This window comes from Sapajus apella, unplaced genomic scaffold, assembly GCF_009761245.1.
Source record: "Sapajus apella isolate SASKATOON/1434 unplaced genomic scaffold, GSC_monkey_1.0 scaffold13, whole genome shotgun sequence".
NCBI classification, from domain to species: domain Eukaryota; kingdom Metazoa; phylum Chordata; class Mammalia; order Primates; family Cebidae; genus Sapajus; species Sapajus apella.
In genome coordinates this window covers 6,904,728-6,919,753 of record NW_022436953.1, presented here as the reverse complement: position 1 = coordinate 6,919,753, position 15,026 = coordinate 6,904,728, and the positions used below count along the sequence as shown (strand labels likewise).

Here is a 15,026-nt window from a genome sequence, read left to right as displayed (position 1 = left end):
TGCGCAGCGGTGCAGTCCGGGGCCGGCTGAACTCCCGCGCTCTCCCGCCGCTTCGCCTCGCCTGGTGCCTCCCTGAGCCATGGAGGGGGTCGCGGTGGTGACGGCGGGCAGCGTGGGTGCTGCCAAAGCCGAGGGAGCTGCAGCCTTGCCGCCTCCACCTCCGGTCTCCCCGCCCGCCCTCACCCCCGCACCGGCAGCGGGTGAGGAGGGACCGGCGCCTCTGTCCGAGACCGGGGCTCCCGGCTGCTCCGGCTCCCGGCCCCCTGAGCTGGAGCCGGAACGTGGCCTAGGCCGCTTCAGAGGCCGCTTCGAGGACGAGGACGAGGAGTTGGAAGAAGAAGAGGAGCTGGAGGAGGAAGAAGAGGAGGAGGAGGAGGACATGAGTCACTTCTCGCTGAGGCTGGAGGGAGGCCGGCAGGACTCGGAGGACGAAGAGGAGGTATTTAGAGTCCCCGTGCGACCCCTCTCGTCCTGAGCGGCGTCAGGGACGTTGCTGGCCCATGTCGGCCAGGCCTGGGCCCGATCCTAGTGCGCCGCCGCCCCCGGGGCACTGGAGCCGACCTCCCGCGACTCCGGCCCCTGCTCTAGTCGTGTAGCACCGACAGGCCTCCGGCCCGGCCCTAGTCGATACCCGATTATTTTGTGAGGTTACTGCAGGTCAGTTAGGTTCTGGGGGTCCGACTCATTCGTTTTGTTAATAAGTATAGTTATTTTGGGACAGGGTCGCCCAAGCTGGAGTTGCAGTGGCGCTACCATGGCTCACTGCAACCTCCAACTCTTGAACCCAAGCGATCCTCTCGCCTCAGCCTCCGGAGTAGCTGGGACTACAGGCACGCGCCACCATGCTGGGCTAATTAAAGAAATTTTTTTTGGTAGAGGGGAGGGCTCCTTATGTTGCCCAGGTTGGTCTCGAACTCCTGAGTTCAAGCCATCCTCCATCTCCGGTCTTCCAAAGTGTTAGAGTAAGCCATCTAGCCTGCCTTGTAAATAATTATTGAAGCTGCTGCTTACCAGGCAGTAAAGATCCTTTGAAACAGTAATTTGGCCCGAGGCAGTGGCTACCAATGCAAGTTACTCAGGAGGCTGACACAGGAAAATCGCTTGAACCTGAGAGGTGGAGGTTGCAGTGAGCCGAAATTGGGCCATTGCACTCCAGTGTGGGTGACAGAGCGAGACTCTGTCTAAAAAGAAAAAGAAAAGAAACAATAATTGTGTTATTATTGTAACTTTCCGCAGTATTTTGATGGGTTGGAGGTATATGTTTCCATGTTGCAGTGACATTTTTTTTGAGACAGTGTCATTCTGTCATCCAGGCTGGAGTGCAGTGGAACAATCTTGGCTCACTGCAACCTCCACTTCCTGGGTTCAAGTGATTCTCTTGCCTCAGCCTCCCGAGTAGCTGGGATTACAGGGAGGCTGTAGAGACGGACCATTTTAGTAGAGATGGTTCCACCATATTGGCCAGGCTGGTCTCAAACTGCTGACCTCAGGTGATCTGCCTGCCTTGGTCTCCCAAAGTGCTGGGATTACAGGCCTGAGCCACCGTGCTCAGCCTGCAGCGCACCCTGCCTGCAGTGACATTTTGAGATAATGTTGTAAAAGAATTTGACGGAGGTGGGCTGAGCACAGTGGCTCGCACTCATAATCCTAGCACTTTGGGAAGCGGAGGCGGACGGATCACCTGAGGTCAGGGGTTCAAGACCAGCCTGGCCAACATGGCGAAACCTCATCTCTACTAAAAATACAAAAATTAGCCAGGCCATGGTGGTGTGCACCTGTAATCCCAGCTACTTGGGAGGCTGAGGCAGGAGAATCACTTTAACCCAGGAAATAGAGGTTTCACTGAGCCAAGATCACACCACTACACTCCAGCCTGGGTGACAAAGTGAGACTCTGTCTTAACAACAACAAAAAAAAGGAATTTGAAGAAGGCAAGGACGCGTATTTTAAAACTGTTTCCATTGTATTTGCAGCGCCTGATTAATCTCTCTGAGCTGACCCCATACATCTTGTGTTCCATTTGCAAAGGTTACTTAATAGATGCAACTACTATTACAGAATGTCTTCATACCTGTAAGCATACGTTCACATTTCTGAATAATTTTTCAGTTTTTGAAATGTCTTGAAAGCATCCTAATTTTAACATTTTCTTTTTCAACAGTTTGTAAAAGCTGCATTGTAAGACATTTTTACTACAGCAACAGATGTCCAAAATGCAATATAGTAGTACATCAGACACAACCTCTTTATAACATAAGGTAAGAGGAATATATAAGCAACAATCGTATTTTAAATATACTTTTTCTGAAAGCTTGAAGTTATGTAGTTGGAATAAATTCTTGACCTCTCAGGATGCGCTCAGTGGCTCACACCATAATTCCAGCACTTTGGGAGGCTGAGGTGGGCAGATCACATGAGGTCAGGAGTTCAAGACCAGCCTGGCCCACGTGGTGAAACCCTGCCTCCACTATTAGCCAGGTGTGGTGGCACATCCCTATAATCCCAGCTACTCAGTAGGCTGATGCAGGAGAATCGTTTGAACCTGGGAGGCAGAAGTTGCAGGAGCCGAGATCATGCCACTGTACTCCAGCCTGGGTGACAGAAGGAGGAGACTATCTCAAAAAAAATTTTTTTTGACCTCTCTCAAAATTAAAAGGGAACCACATATTCTTTTAAGAAATATATATAGAGCACTTACTATGTACCAGGCACTGTAATATCTGCTAAGAACTTAAAAGAGGCAGAGGCCTCTTTCCTGAGAATTTTAATCCCATCACTCACTCAAGTTAATGAGGCTAGTTTAGGCTTACTAATTGTTTTTTTTTTTTTTTTTTTTTTTTTTTAAAGAAGTAATAACTGAAACAACTGGCCTCTTTAGTAAAGCCCATTTGTCATAGCTCATTGTGGCTTATTAATCAAAATTCCAGTTCATACACAGTTTCTTAAGAGAGGAAAAATACTAACAGATTACTGTTATTTATTCAACAAATACAATTTTTTACTACCTTCACACAGGAGTGCTTTGCAGATGATAGAAGTTCAAAATACAGTCTCTGCCCTCAACTTGTATTCTTATGAAGGGAATAAAATCAAACTAACCAGGCATGATGGCACGTGCCTTTCATCCCAGCTCTTTGGGAGGCTGAGGTGGGAAAATCACCTAAGCCTGGGAAGTAGAGGCTGCAGTGAGCCATGATTAAGCCACTGCACTCCAGCCTTGGTGACAAAAGTGAGACCTTGTCGTCACACATACACACACACACACAAACAATCAATGCACATGAAACAGTTTAGTAAGCCATTCAAGAATCTATGAATACTTATGATTACATGTAATTACTTAAGGTTTTCTTGAGTGAGTTATATTTTAGGAACTATAAATGCTACTTAAAAGTAACTCACCTCTGTGAAAGAAGATATCCACTCTCAAGAGAAAACACAATCGACTCACTCTGTACCAAAATGCATTTTTCTGAATTCTGAGGTATTCTCCATCCTTTCCTTTTATTAGGTTGGACCGACAATTACAAGACATAGTGTACAAATTAGTGATCAATCTAGAGGAAAGTAAGTTTCTTTTATTACATAGTTGTGAATCCCAGAATCTCTGACTCTACTAGTTACATTTTAAGTGTAATTTAGTCTGTGTTTTATCATTTTTTAGGAGAAAAAAAGCAAATGCATGATTTCTATAAAGAAAGAGGTCTAGAAGTACCTAAACCTGGTAAGTTTGGGTGTATACCATAATGTACTTATAGATTAATGAATACTAACAATAAAATATATGCCCTTTGAAGTTCTTTTGGGGGTAGCTTGTTATATGATCTGAGAGATTTTGAAGGTAGTGCTGTGTGCAATCCAATTTATTTATAAAAATTAGAGATTGTAGGCTCTGGAGCTACATTCTGAGTTTGTTCCTGGCCCTTCTACTTTATGAGGTGTATAACTTAAGCCAAGCCAGTTACGTACTTAAATGTCTGTTTCCTCATCTACAAGATAGTGATAATAATACCACTTTATTTAAAATATATATATTGAGTAATATAAGCACTTAAAACAGTGCCTGGCACAGAGTAACTGTTCAAACATTAGTTTTTACAATGATGTAATATGGAATGGATGTCAAATAGATCTGAATTTAAATCCTGGTTCTTTCACTTAGTTACCTGGGTGACTTTGGAAAAATTACTTAATCTCTCTAAGCCTCAGTTTCTTTATCAGTTAAAAAAGAAAAAAGAGGGCCGGGCGCGGTGGCTCAAGCCTGTAATCCCAGCACTTTGGGAGGCCAAGGCGGGTGGATCACGAGGTCAAGAGATCGAGACCATCCTGGTCAACATGGTGAAACCCCGTCTCTACTAAAAATACAAAAAATTAGCTGGGCATGGTGGTGCATGCCTGTAATCCCAGCTACTCAGGAGGCTGAGGCAGGAGAATTGCCTGAACCCAGGAGGTGGAGGTTGCGGTGAGCCGAGATCGCACCATTGCACTCCAGCCTGGGTAACATGAGTGAAACTCCGTCTCAAAAAAAAAAAAAAAGAAAAAGAAAAAAGAGTAGTAGTGGTACCTGTATCATGGGATTATAGTAAGGATTAAATGAGATGATGCATGTGAAGTGCTGAGTATGAGCCCTGGCACATAGTAGTGCTTATGCAGGGTTGTCTACACATGTTGCTGTTCTGATGAGCTCTCTCTGTGGCCCCAGTAAGCCAGCCACACATGTCTGCCTTCCATTGTGGAGTGGTCCCCAGGCTTGCCTCTCATTTCACTGGCTTTGACAGATTAGCCAATGTCATTAGACAGGGAGATTGAGTGCTTTATGATCTTTTAAATACTCAACGTAGTTATAATACCTGTGTAGTTATTTTTCCAAAGACCTCAATTTATGACATTTTTATTCTAAATTAACATTTTTGTTTGGCTATCAAATAGCTGTTCCACAACCAGTCCCTTCAAGCAAAGGAAGATCTAAAAAAGTCCTAGAATCAGTGTTTCGTATTCCACCTGAACTTGATATGTCTTTATTACTGGAGTTCATTGGGTGAGTACCCTAAAAATGTACCTTTTAACCTTAAACAATGTTAAAAGTCTCAATGTTAGGAAATCATTCTGAACTCAGGTAAAATCAAGTTTTTCTGACATCTCCTTTGAAAATTTTGAAAGAATTGAATATTAGAAATAATTAGAAAAAGGTATAAAGGGCTGGACGTAGTGGTTTATGCTCGTAATCCCAGCACTTTGGGAGGCTGAGGAAGGTGGATCACCTGAGGTCAGCAGTTTGAGACCAGCCTGGCTAACATGGCTAAACCCCATCTCTACTAAAAATACAAAAAAAAAAAAAAAAAAATTAGCTGGGCATGGTGGCAGGTGCCTGTAATCCCAGCTACTTGGGAGCCTGAGGCAGGAGAATCGCTTGAACCTGGGAGGCGGAGGCTGCAGTGAGCAGAGATCATGCCATTGTACTCTAGCCTAGGTGACGAGTAAAACTTCATCTCAAAAAAAAATTACAATAAAAAAGAAGTATAACCGGTAGTATTCTAATCATCTGGTTTAAGAAATAAACCATTGCTAATATCGCTGAAGTCTCTGGCTAACTCTTCCTTCAGAGGTTAATAACCACTCTGTTAAAAGTAGTGTTTGTCATTTCCATGCTTTTCCTTCATATGGTTGCCACATGTATTCCTAAGCAATATGTAGAATTGTTTTTGCCAAACTTAAAATGGTATCCTTTTCACTCAGTACTGTGTGATTCATCCCTGTTGAAATATGTAGCTCTAGTTCATTCATTTTCACCATTATCTGGTATTCCATTAAAATGAATATATTATTACTTATCTTTTCATCTTTTCCTCTTGTGTTGAATATTTAGGTTGTTTCCAGGTTTGTTGATTTGTTTGGTTGTTGCTATTGTAAACAATGTTGCTCTAAACATATACATATCTCCTGTGTATATGTGAGAAGGGTAATTCTCCAAGAGTGTAGATTTACTGACTCTAAGGGTATGTTTCTCTTCAGCTGTACTTGATTTTGCCAAATTGTTTCCCAAAGTAGTTAGATCTCTTTCTTTTCTTTTCTTTTTTTTTTTTTTTTTTTCTCTTGGAGTTTTCGCTCTTGTTGCCTGGGCTGTAGTACAGTGGTGTGATCTTGGCTCACGGCAACCTGTGCCTCCTGGGTTCAAGCGATTCGCCTGCCTCCACCTCCCGAGTAGCTGGGCAGGTATGCGTCACCACACCCAGCTAATTTTCTATTTTTAGTAGAGAACGGGGTTTCTCCATGTTGGTCAGGCTTGTCTCAAACTTCTGACCTCAAGTGATCCACCCACCTCAGCCTCCCAAAGTGCTGGGATTTGATTTGAGCCACTGTACCCGGCTAGATAATTTTCTAATTAGAATAAATTGTTTCTGTCATACACTGTAGCATATGGTATACTCGATTTTAGTGCAACAATGTTAAACAGACTGTTATGGTCACAGAGTTGGCATGTATCAAACTGTAGTTTTCAAATGCTTAACTGTCTGGCATAGTAAACTAAAATGCCTTTCTTGGAAAAATCTAGATTTCTCAGGTATCACTGATGACTATTTTACTTCTCAGTCATCTCTTTATAACTCTAAGCTACTTGTATTATTTATTATCTAGCATATGCTTTGTTGTATTTATCTCCTTGTATATTTACTTTGTGCTCTCAACTGATATTAAGAACCCCTAAAAGGCAAGAGACATTTCTTATATCCCCAAGAAGCCCATAGTAGTGGTTGATGATAATGAAATAAAGATCCCTTTGGAAAAAATTCGAAGAAATCATGTAATTCCAGATTTTAATCCAGCAATTTCTGTTATTAAAGAGTGTTGTAATTTAAATGTCTATAAGGGAGTACGTTAAACAATGGTATACCTATACATGAATATGCGCTAATATAATAATGTGTGTGACAGTGTGGAATAATAATTGCCAAGATGTATTAAGTGGGAAAAGCAAGGTGTAGAGGGCAAGTATATGAACCATGTGCTCACTTAAGCTTTTTAAAAAGAGGATGGTGGAAAATAATACACGTATATTTTTTATGTGCACAGATCATTCCTGAAAGGACATTTAAGAACATTGGCTGGGCATGGTGGCTCACGCCTGTAATCCCAGCATTTTGGGAGGCCAAGGTGGGCGGACAGATACCTGAGGTCAGGAGTTCAAGACCACCCTGGCCAACATGATAAAACCCTGTCTCTACTGAAAATACAAAAATTTGTCCATTGTGGTGGCAGGCACCTGTAGTCCCAGCTATTTGGGAAGCTGAGGCGGGAGAATCACTTGAACCTGGGAGGTGGAGGTTGCAGTGATCCGAGATCATGTTATTGCATGCCAGCCTGGGCAATGAGAGTGAAACTCTGTCTCAAAACAAAAAAGGGCAGGCACAGTGGCTCATGCCCGTAATCTCAGCACTTTGGGAGGCCGAGTTGGGTGGATCACTTGATATCAGGAGTTCGAGACCAGCCTGGCCAACATGGTAAAACACTGTCTCTAATAAAAATATAAAAAATTAGTAGCTGAGCGTGGTGGTGCGTGCCTGTTATCCCAGCTACTCAGGAGACCAAGGCCGGAGAATCACTTGAATTGGGAGGTGGAGGTTGCAGTGTGCCAAGATCATACCACTGCACTTCAGGCTGGGCGACAGAGAAAGACTCTGTCTCCAAAAATAAAACAAAACAAAACAAAACAAAAACGGCTGACCTCGGTGGCTCACACCTGTAATCCCAGCAGTTTGGGAGGCCCAGGTAGGCAGATCACGGGATCAGGAGTTCAAGACCACCCTGGGCAACATGGTGAAACCCCGTCTCTACTAAAATACAAAAAATTAGCTGGGTGTTGTGGCGGACGCCTGTAATCCCAGCTACTCTGGAGGTTGAGGTAGGAGAATCATTTGAACCAGGGAGGCGGAGGTTGCAGTGAGCTGAGATCATACCTGCACTCCAGCCTGGGCAACAGAGTGAGACTCTCTGTCTCCAAAAAAAAAAAAAAACATATTAATGGCATTGCCCCTAGGAAGTGGCACTGGAGTCTGTGAGTCTAGGGTGGGAAGAAGTCTTACTTGCCATTGTGTTTGAATTTTTACATGTGACTTGTTTTATTTTCATGCTAATCAAAAGAGGCTGGAGTAATGTCTTTTAATGACTAGCTAATTAACATTTGAAAATAAAAAGGATTTGGCTGGGTGTGGTGGCCTGCGCCTGTAATCCCAGCTACACAGGAGGCTGAGACAGGAGAATCGCTTGAGCCCTGGAGGTGGAGGTTGCAGTGAGCCAAGATCATGCCACTGCACTCCAGCCTGGCCAACAAGAGCAAAACTCCATCTCAAACAAAACAAAATAAAACAAAGAAAAAAATACAAAACTTAGCCAGGCATGGTGGTGTGCACCTTTAGCCCCAGCTACTTGGGAGGCCGAGGCAGGAGAATCACTTGAACCTGGGGCACGGAGGTTGCAGTGAGCCGAGATAGCGCCATTGCACTCCGGCCTGGCTGACAAGAGCAAAACTCCATCAAAAAAGAAAAAGAAAATTAAAAAGAATTATATTTCTAAAAAATTATTTTGAGAGCCAGGCGTGGTAGCTCGTGCCTGTAATCCTAGCACTTTGGGAGGCAGAGGTAGGAGGACTGCTTGAATCCAAGAGCTGGACACCAGCCTAGGCACCATGGTGAAACCTTATCTCTACAAAAAATGTAAAAAAAAATTAACCGGGTATGGTGGCATGCACCTGTAGTCCCATCTACTCGGGAGGCTAATGGGGGAGGATCAGTTGAGTCCGGGAGGTTGAGGTGCAGTAAGGCTTGATTGCATCACTGTATTCCATCCTGGGCAACAGAGCAAGACCCTGTCTCCCCCTCAAAAAAAAAAAATTATTTTGAGGAAATGTAACATTTTTCACTAATGCACAGCAGGAACTTGGATCCACTTTTTATACCTTTTTTGAAAAGTCAGATATTGTAATACAACAATAGTAAACGTGATGGGTATGCCACCATTTCTTCTTTTTTTTTTGAGATGGAGTTTCGCTCTTGTTACCCAGGCTGGAGTGCAATGGCGCGATCTCGGCTCACCGCAACCTCCGCCTCCTGGGTTCAGGCAATTCTTCTGCCTCAGCCTCCTGAGTAGCTGGGATTACAGGCATGCGCCACCATGCCCAGCTAATTTTTTGTATTTTTAGTAGAGACGGGGTTTCACCATGTTGACCAGGATGGTCTCGATCTCTTGACCTCGTGATCCACCCGCCTCGGCCTCCCAAAGTGCAGGGATTACAGGCTTGAGCCACCTCGCCCGGCTCTTCTTTCTTTTTTTGCAGCAGAAATCAATTAATCATAGCAGGCCTTCCTGAGTGAGACTTGACCACAATGCTCAAGGCAGTCATGACTATTACCAAAGTTGTTGCATTATTAACGCATTCCCTGCTGTAGAGGAAAAAACCCTGACTCGGAATAAGGAGATCTGGATTTAAGTCCCAGCTCTGCTATTTTCTAGCTTTGAACAAATTGCTTTTTGTTTTGTAACCTTGAACAAATTGCTTTTTGTTTATTCATAAGGTTTATGTGTGTGAATATATATTATGTGTGTGTGTGTGTGTGTGTGTGTGTGTATTTTTTTTTTTTTTTTCGCTGAGAGAGAGTCTTGCTCTGTTGCCCAGGCTGGAGTTCAGTGGCATGAACTCGGCTCACTGCAACCTCTGCCTCCCGGGTTCAAGCAATTCTCCTCCCTCAGCCTCCCAAGTAGCTGGGATTACAGGCGTGTACCACCACTCCCGGCTAATTTTTTTTTTTTCATGTTTTTAGTAAAGACGGGGTTTCACCCTGTTTGGCCAGGCTGGTCTCGAACTCCTGACTCCGCCTCGGCCTCCCAAAGTGCTGGGATTACAGGCATGAGCCATGTTGCCCTACCTCATAAGGCCTGCTATGTAAATAAAAATTGAACCTTAGAAATCGTTGATTATGATGGGTATTCAGTGTATCTCATAGTATAGTTATCTTTTTTCTTCTTCCTTGAGACAGGGCCTTGCTCTGCTGTCCAGGCTGGATTGCAGTGGCACCATCTTGGCTTACTGCAGCCTCTACCTCCTAGACTCAGGCAATCCTCTCGCTTCAGACTCCTGAGCAGCTGGGACTATAGGCCTAACACACCGTCACGCCCAGCTAATTATTTTACTGTGGTCTTGAACTCCTGGCTCAAACAATCTGCCTGCCTTGGCTTCCCAAAGCAGTGGGATTACAGGCATCAGCCACTGCACCTGGCCCTAAGTTTTTATTACATGGAAAAATCGTTTGTGTTACCACAAAATTAGGCTATTGGGGGTAACCCATAGGAAGCTGTTTTCATGACAGGACAAGGAGTTTTAGTCTTATGAAAGCACAAGGGCAAATTTGGTTCAGCTGTTGACCCTGCTTGACTTGGAGGAGGAAAACAACTGAGGTGGATTCAGCCTCTGCACAGTAATCTTTCTTTATTTCTTTCTTTTTTGTATTTTTAGTAGAGACGGGGTTTCACCATGTTGACCAGGATGGTCTCGATCTCTTGACCTCGTGATCCACCCGCCTCGGCCTCCCAAAGTGCTGGGATTACAGGCTTGAGCCACCGCGCCCGGCACAGTAATCTTTCAGTTACTAGAATATGAAATTAGATTTCTCCCCTAAATTGGGTATACTTTTTTTTTTTTTTTTTTTTTTTTTTTTTGAGATGGCATTTTGCTCTTATTGCCCAGGCTGGAGTTTAGTGGCGAGATCTTGGGCTCACTGCAACCTCAGCCTCCCGAGTAGCTGGGATTACAGGCACATGCCACCATGCCCAGCTAAATTTTTGTATTTTCAGTAGAGATGGGGTTTCATCATGTTGGCCAGGCTGGTCTCAAACTCTTTACCTCAGGTAATCTGCCAGCCTCGGCCTCCCAAATCCTGCTGGGATTACAGGCATGAGCCACCGCACCCAGCCGGGTATGCATGTTTTATGATCTTAAGATAGTCTCTTATCCTTTTTGTTCTACAGTGTCTGTGTATAAAGAAGATTATAAAAAGAAATAACCTAAGACAGGCAGTATGGTATGTAGAAAGAGTATAGGTTTTAAAGACTAACTCAGGGTAGATAACCCTTGCGATGTAACTTCTCTGATCTGATCATCAGTGTCTGTATTTCTTTTTTTTTTTTTTGAGACGGAGTTTCGCTCTTGTTACCCAGGCTGGAGTGCAATGGCGCGATCTCGGCTCACCGCAACCTCCGCCTCCTGGGTTCAGGCAATTCTGCCTCAGCCTCCTGAGTAGCTGGGATTACAGGCACGCGCCACCATGCCCAGCTAATTTTTTGTATTTTTGGTAGAGACGGGGTTTCACCATGTTGACCAGGATGGTCTCAATCTCTTGACCTCGTGATCCACCCGCCTCGGCCTCCCAAAGTGCTGGGATTACAGGCTTGAGCCACCGCGCCCGGCCTCAGTTTCTGTATTTCTAAACAACTGGGGGTTACAATAGCAACTCAAAGGATTGTTGTAAGAATCAAATACGATATTCTTAAGTCTAAATTATTATCAATATGAGTGTTGAAGTAATGCAGGGTCCTTCAAAAATAAAGGTTAAAGTGGTCCATGGTGCTATAATACATATATATGCACACCAAAGAAAATGGGCTCTTACAAGATGTGTGATACAGCAAAAATTTAATGCAATTTAAAGCTCAATGATGTTTAGTAAACCCGAGAGGTAGTATCCTACTATATACTGGTCCTACATTGTGTTCAGTCAGCTCTAAACTGAGGTATAACCACACGGTAAAAGTTTGAAAATGTGTCATGTGGTAATGGAGGGAACAAAAATATTTCATTTGGAAGTAAAGAAATGATAAGTCCCTCAAATTAGTTTAAAATCTTTAAAGGGTTACCAAATAAAAGAAAAATTGGTCTGATTCACAATACCAGAAAGCAAAACTGTGACTACTAGTTATAGTATGTTTGATTAAGTGGAAGCAAGTACTTTTTTTTTGAGATGGGGTCTGGCTCTGTCACCCAGGCTGGAGTGCAGTGGCATGATCTTGGCTCACTGCAACCTCTGCTTCCCTGTTTCAAGTGACTCTCCTGCCTCATCCTCCCAAGTAGCTAGGATTATAGGCATTCCCCAATACACCTGGCTAATTTTTTTTTTTTTTTAATCACTGAGGAAAATGTTCTGTTTTTTTTTTTTTTTTTTTTTTTTTGAGATGGAATTTTGCTCTTGTACCGGCTGGAGTGTGATGGTATGATCTCTCTGCTCACTGCAACCTCTGCCTCCTGGGTTCAAGTGATTCTTCTGCCTCAGCCTGCCAAGTAGCTCGGATTACAGGCATGCACCACCATGCTTGACTAATTTGTATTTTTAGTAGAGACGGGGTTTCTCTGTGTTGGTCAGGCTGGCCTCAAACTCCTGACCTCTGGTGATCCACCCGCCTGGGCCTCCCAAAGCGTTGATGCCTGGCTAATTTTTGTATTTTTAGTGAAAATGGGGTTTGACCTTCCTGGCTAGGCTGATCTCAAAACTCCTGACCTCAAGTGATCCACCTAGCTCGGCTTCTCAGAGTGCTGGAATTACAGACGCGACCCACTGCACCTGCCTGCAAGCAAGTAATTTCTAACAAAGTCACCCACAAATGAAATTGCTGACTTGCCAATTAAACTGTCTTTAAATATTCAGGCAGAAGCCGATGCCCATGTACCATATAGTCTACAGAGATCATTCTTATAATGAATGGGATATTTTATAACTCTTTTTTTTAATCTTTAATTTTTGCCCTGTCACCTATGTGATATAACTCTTAAGGTTATATGATAATTTGACATTTTATGGTTTATATTTTATATTTATATGTACATTAATGGATTTACAGTTTATATATTGATACAATTTTATATAAAATAATATTTATAGGTATGTATTTATAATATATGTTATATTTCTATATCTCTATCATATATATTTTTTCTTATAAAGAGTACTTTGGAGTCTGGGTGTGGTGGCTTACACCTTTAATTCCAGCACTTGGGGAGGCTAAGGCAGGAGGATGGCTTGAGGCCAGGCGTTTGAGACCAGCCTGGCCAACATAGTGAGACCCTATCTCGAAAAAAAAATTTATTTTTAAATTAGCCATGCATGGTGGCACATATCTGTACTCTCAGCTACTTGGGTAGGCTAAGGCACGAAGTTCACTTAGGCCCAGAAGGTTGAGGCTGCAGTGAACCACTACACTCCAGCCTGGGTGATAGAGCAAGACCCTATCTCTTAAAGAAAAAGAAGGAAAAAGAAAGAGTACTTTGGAGATGATGCAACTGTGAACTTGTCTATTCTTCACAACATAAGGAAGAAAGAACATTGGCTTTGATGTTAGGCACACCTAAGTTTGAATTTCAGTTTTGTTACCTACCATCTGTGTGTGACCCAAAACAAGTTATTAAACCTCTATGAGCTTAGTTTTTTTTTTTTTTTTTTTTTCATCTGTAGAATAAGGGTACTAATACCTGATTTACAAGGCTATTTTAAGGACTAAATGAAAAGCATGCATAATATATGAAAATCTAATTCAATGCCTGGTACATAGTACATTCTCAACAAAAAAGTTAAATCCCCTTGTCTCCTTTATGGCTTAAAAATAATTGATTTAACCAAGAAATCTCTAGACTTCTAGGTGAAAAGACAAATTGAGTGAAAATTATGGCCAGGTAATTATGCTGCAAGAAAAGCAATAGGAAGCATAGCAGCCTTCTTGTAAGAAATCTTATATTTTAAAGGTTACTATATAGAGAAAAATCATATTAATTATGATTAAAAGAAAAACATGAAACTAGATTTTAAGCTGTAAATTGTTAGGATGCCAAATGGGGGGGTTGAGGGGTATCTAATATATAAGAATATACTTTTTCCTGGAGATCTATTGTACAGCATGGTGACTATAGTTAATAATGTAATATATACTTGAAAATTGTTAACAGTAGATCCTAAATGTTCCCACTACAGCAAAGTAAGTATGTGAGCTAATGGATATGTTAATTTGCTTGATTTAATTAGTTTACAGTATATTTATATATGTATATATATCTCAAAACCTATAGATATAAACAATTTTAATTTGTCTATTATCTCTTAATAAAGCTGGAGGAAATAAGTAAATCTGCATGTTTTCCATCAGAAAAAGAATATACTTTTAGCTCCTGAAATTAAGTATAAAGTAGTGTAAAATACTGGATAAAACTGCTTTTGCCTTAACCACTAGGTGGCAGAAATGACAATTACATTTGTTTATTTCATAAAATTTTAGATGACTTTTAAAATTACAATGAATTGATGTTTCTCAGATATTTATATATGTTATTTTATGTTTTATGATTTAATATATAGGTTAAAGTATTAAATATTGATTAATTTTGCTCTCATTTTTCAGTGCTAATGAAGGCACGGGACATTTTAAGGTATTTTACTTTTTTTTCCCATTCATTTCACAAGAGGACTGTGTAGCACACAATTTTAAGTCAGATTAGCAACCAAATGGAGACTGTATAAATAAGTTATTTAAATATGAAGTACATTTAGTAATATTTTAATAGATTTATGAGTAAAAGAGTTATTAAGTAGGGATTTGTTCATTTAGAACAGTAGTCTAAGAAAAATTAATACTTTTTAAAACTAAAACCAAATGCTGTGTTAATTTGGTGATAAAAAATGTCTCAAAGCATTTTTTGCATAGTTGGCATCTAGAGTTAAATATGAGCTTTAAATTTTATTTGCATGTAACATTTTTTGCTCAAGTTAACTTGCCCTAACTTGTTACTTCAATTATTCACTGAAATTTTAGAGGTAAGAATGAACTCCTTTATAACATATATAAGTTCAAGGTTGTTTTAAAGACTCCAGAATCACAGGCACCAGTGTATACCTTGTTGCTACTATAGTATGAGTCATCAGGAAAAGGTAACTTCTAAAAGGGGTAAATCAGACCTTATAATTACTTGGGACTGTAAATTTTTTTTTTTTTTTTTT

At 41.7% G+C, this 15,026-nt stretch overlaps 1 protein-coding gene across 2 annotated transcripts in view; it reads left to right on the top strand.

Annotated features, from left to right (window-relative positions):
- PCGF6 (polycomb group ring finger 6) overlaps positions 1-15,026 on the top strand; it is a 46,403-nt gene continuing 31,377 nt past the window's right edge. The window contains exons 1-7 of one of the 2 annotated variants that reach the window (XM_032281489.1): positions 1-439; positions 1,974-2,073; positions 2,162-2,258; positions 3,512-3,567; positions 3,665-3,724; positions 4,930-5,038; positions 14,431-14,458. In XM_032281489.1, coding sequence (XP_032137380.1) covers positions 80-439; positions 1,974-2,073; positions 2,162-2,258; positions 3,512-3,567; positions 3,665-3,724; positions 4,930-5,038; positions 14,431-14,458 — 810 coding nt within the window. In that variant the 5' untranslated portion in view covers positions 1-79. The remainder of the gene's footprint in view (positions 440-1,973; positions 2,074-2,161; positions 2,259-3,511; positions 3,568-3,664; positions 3,725-4,929; positions 5,039-14,430; positions 14,459-15,026) is intronic. The other variant, XM_032281490.1, reaches the window with a different exon arrangement.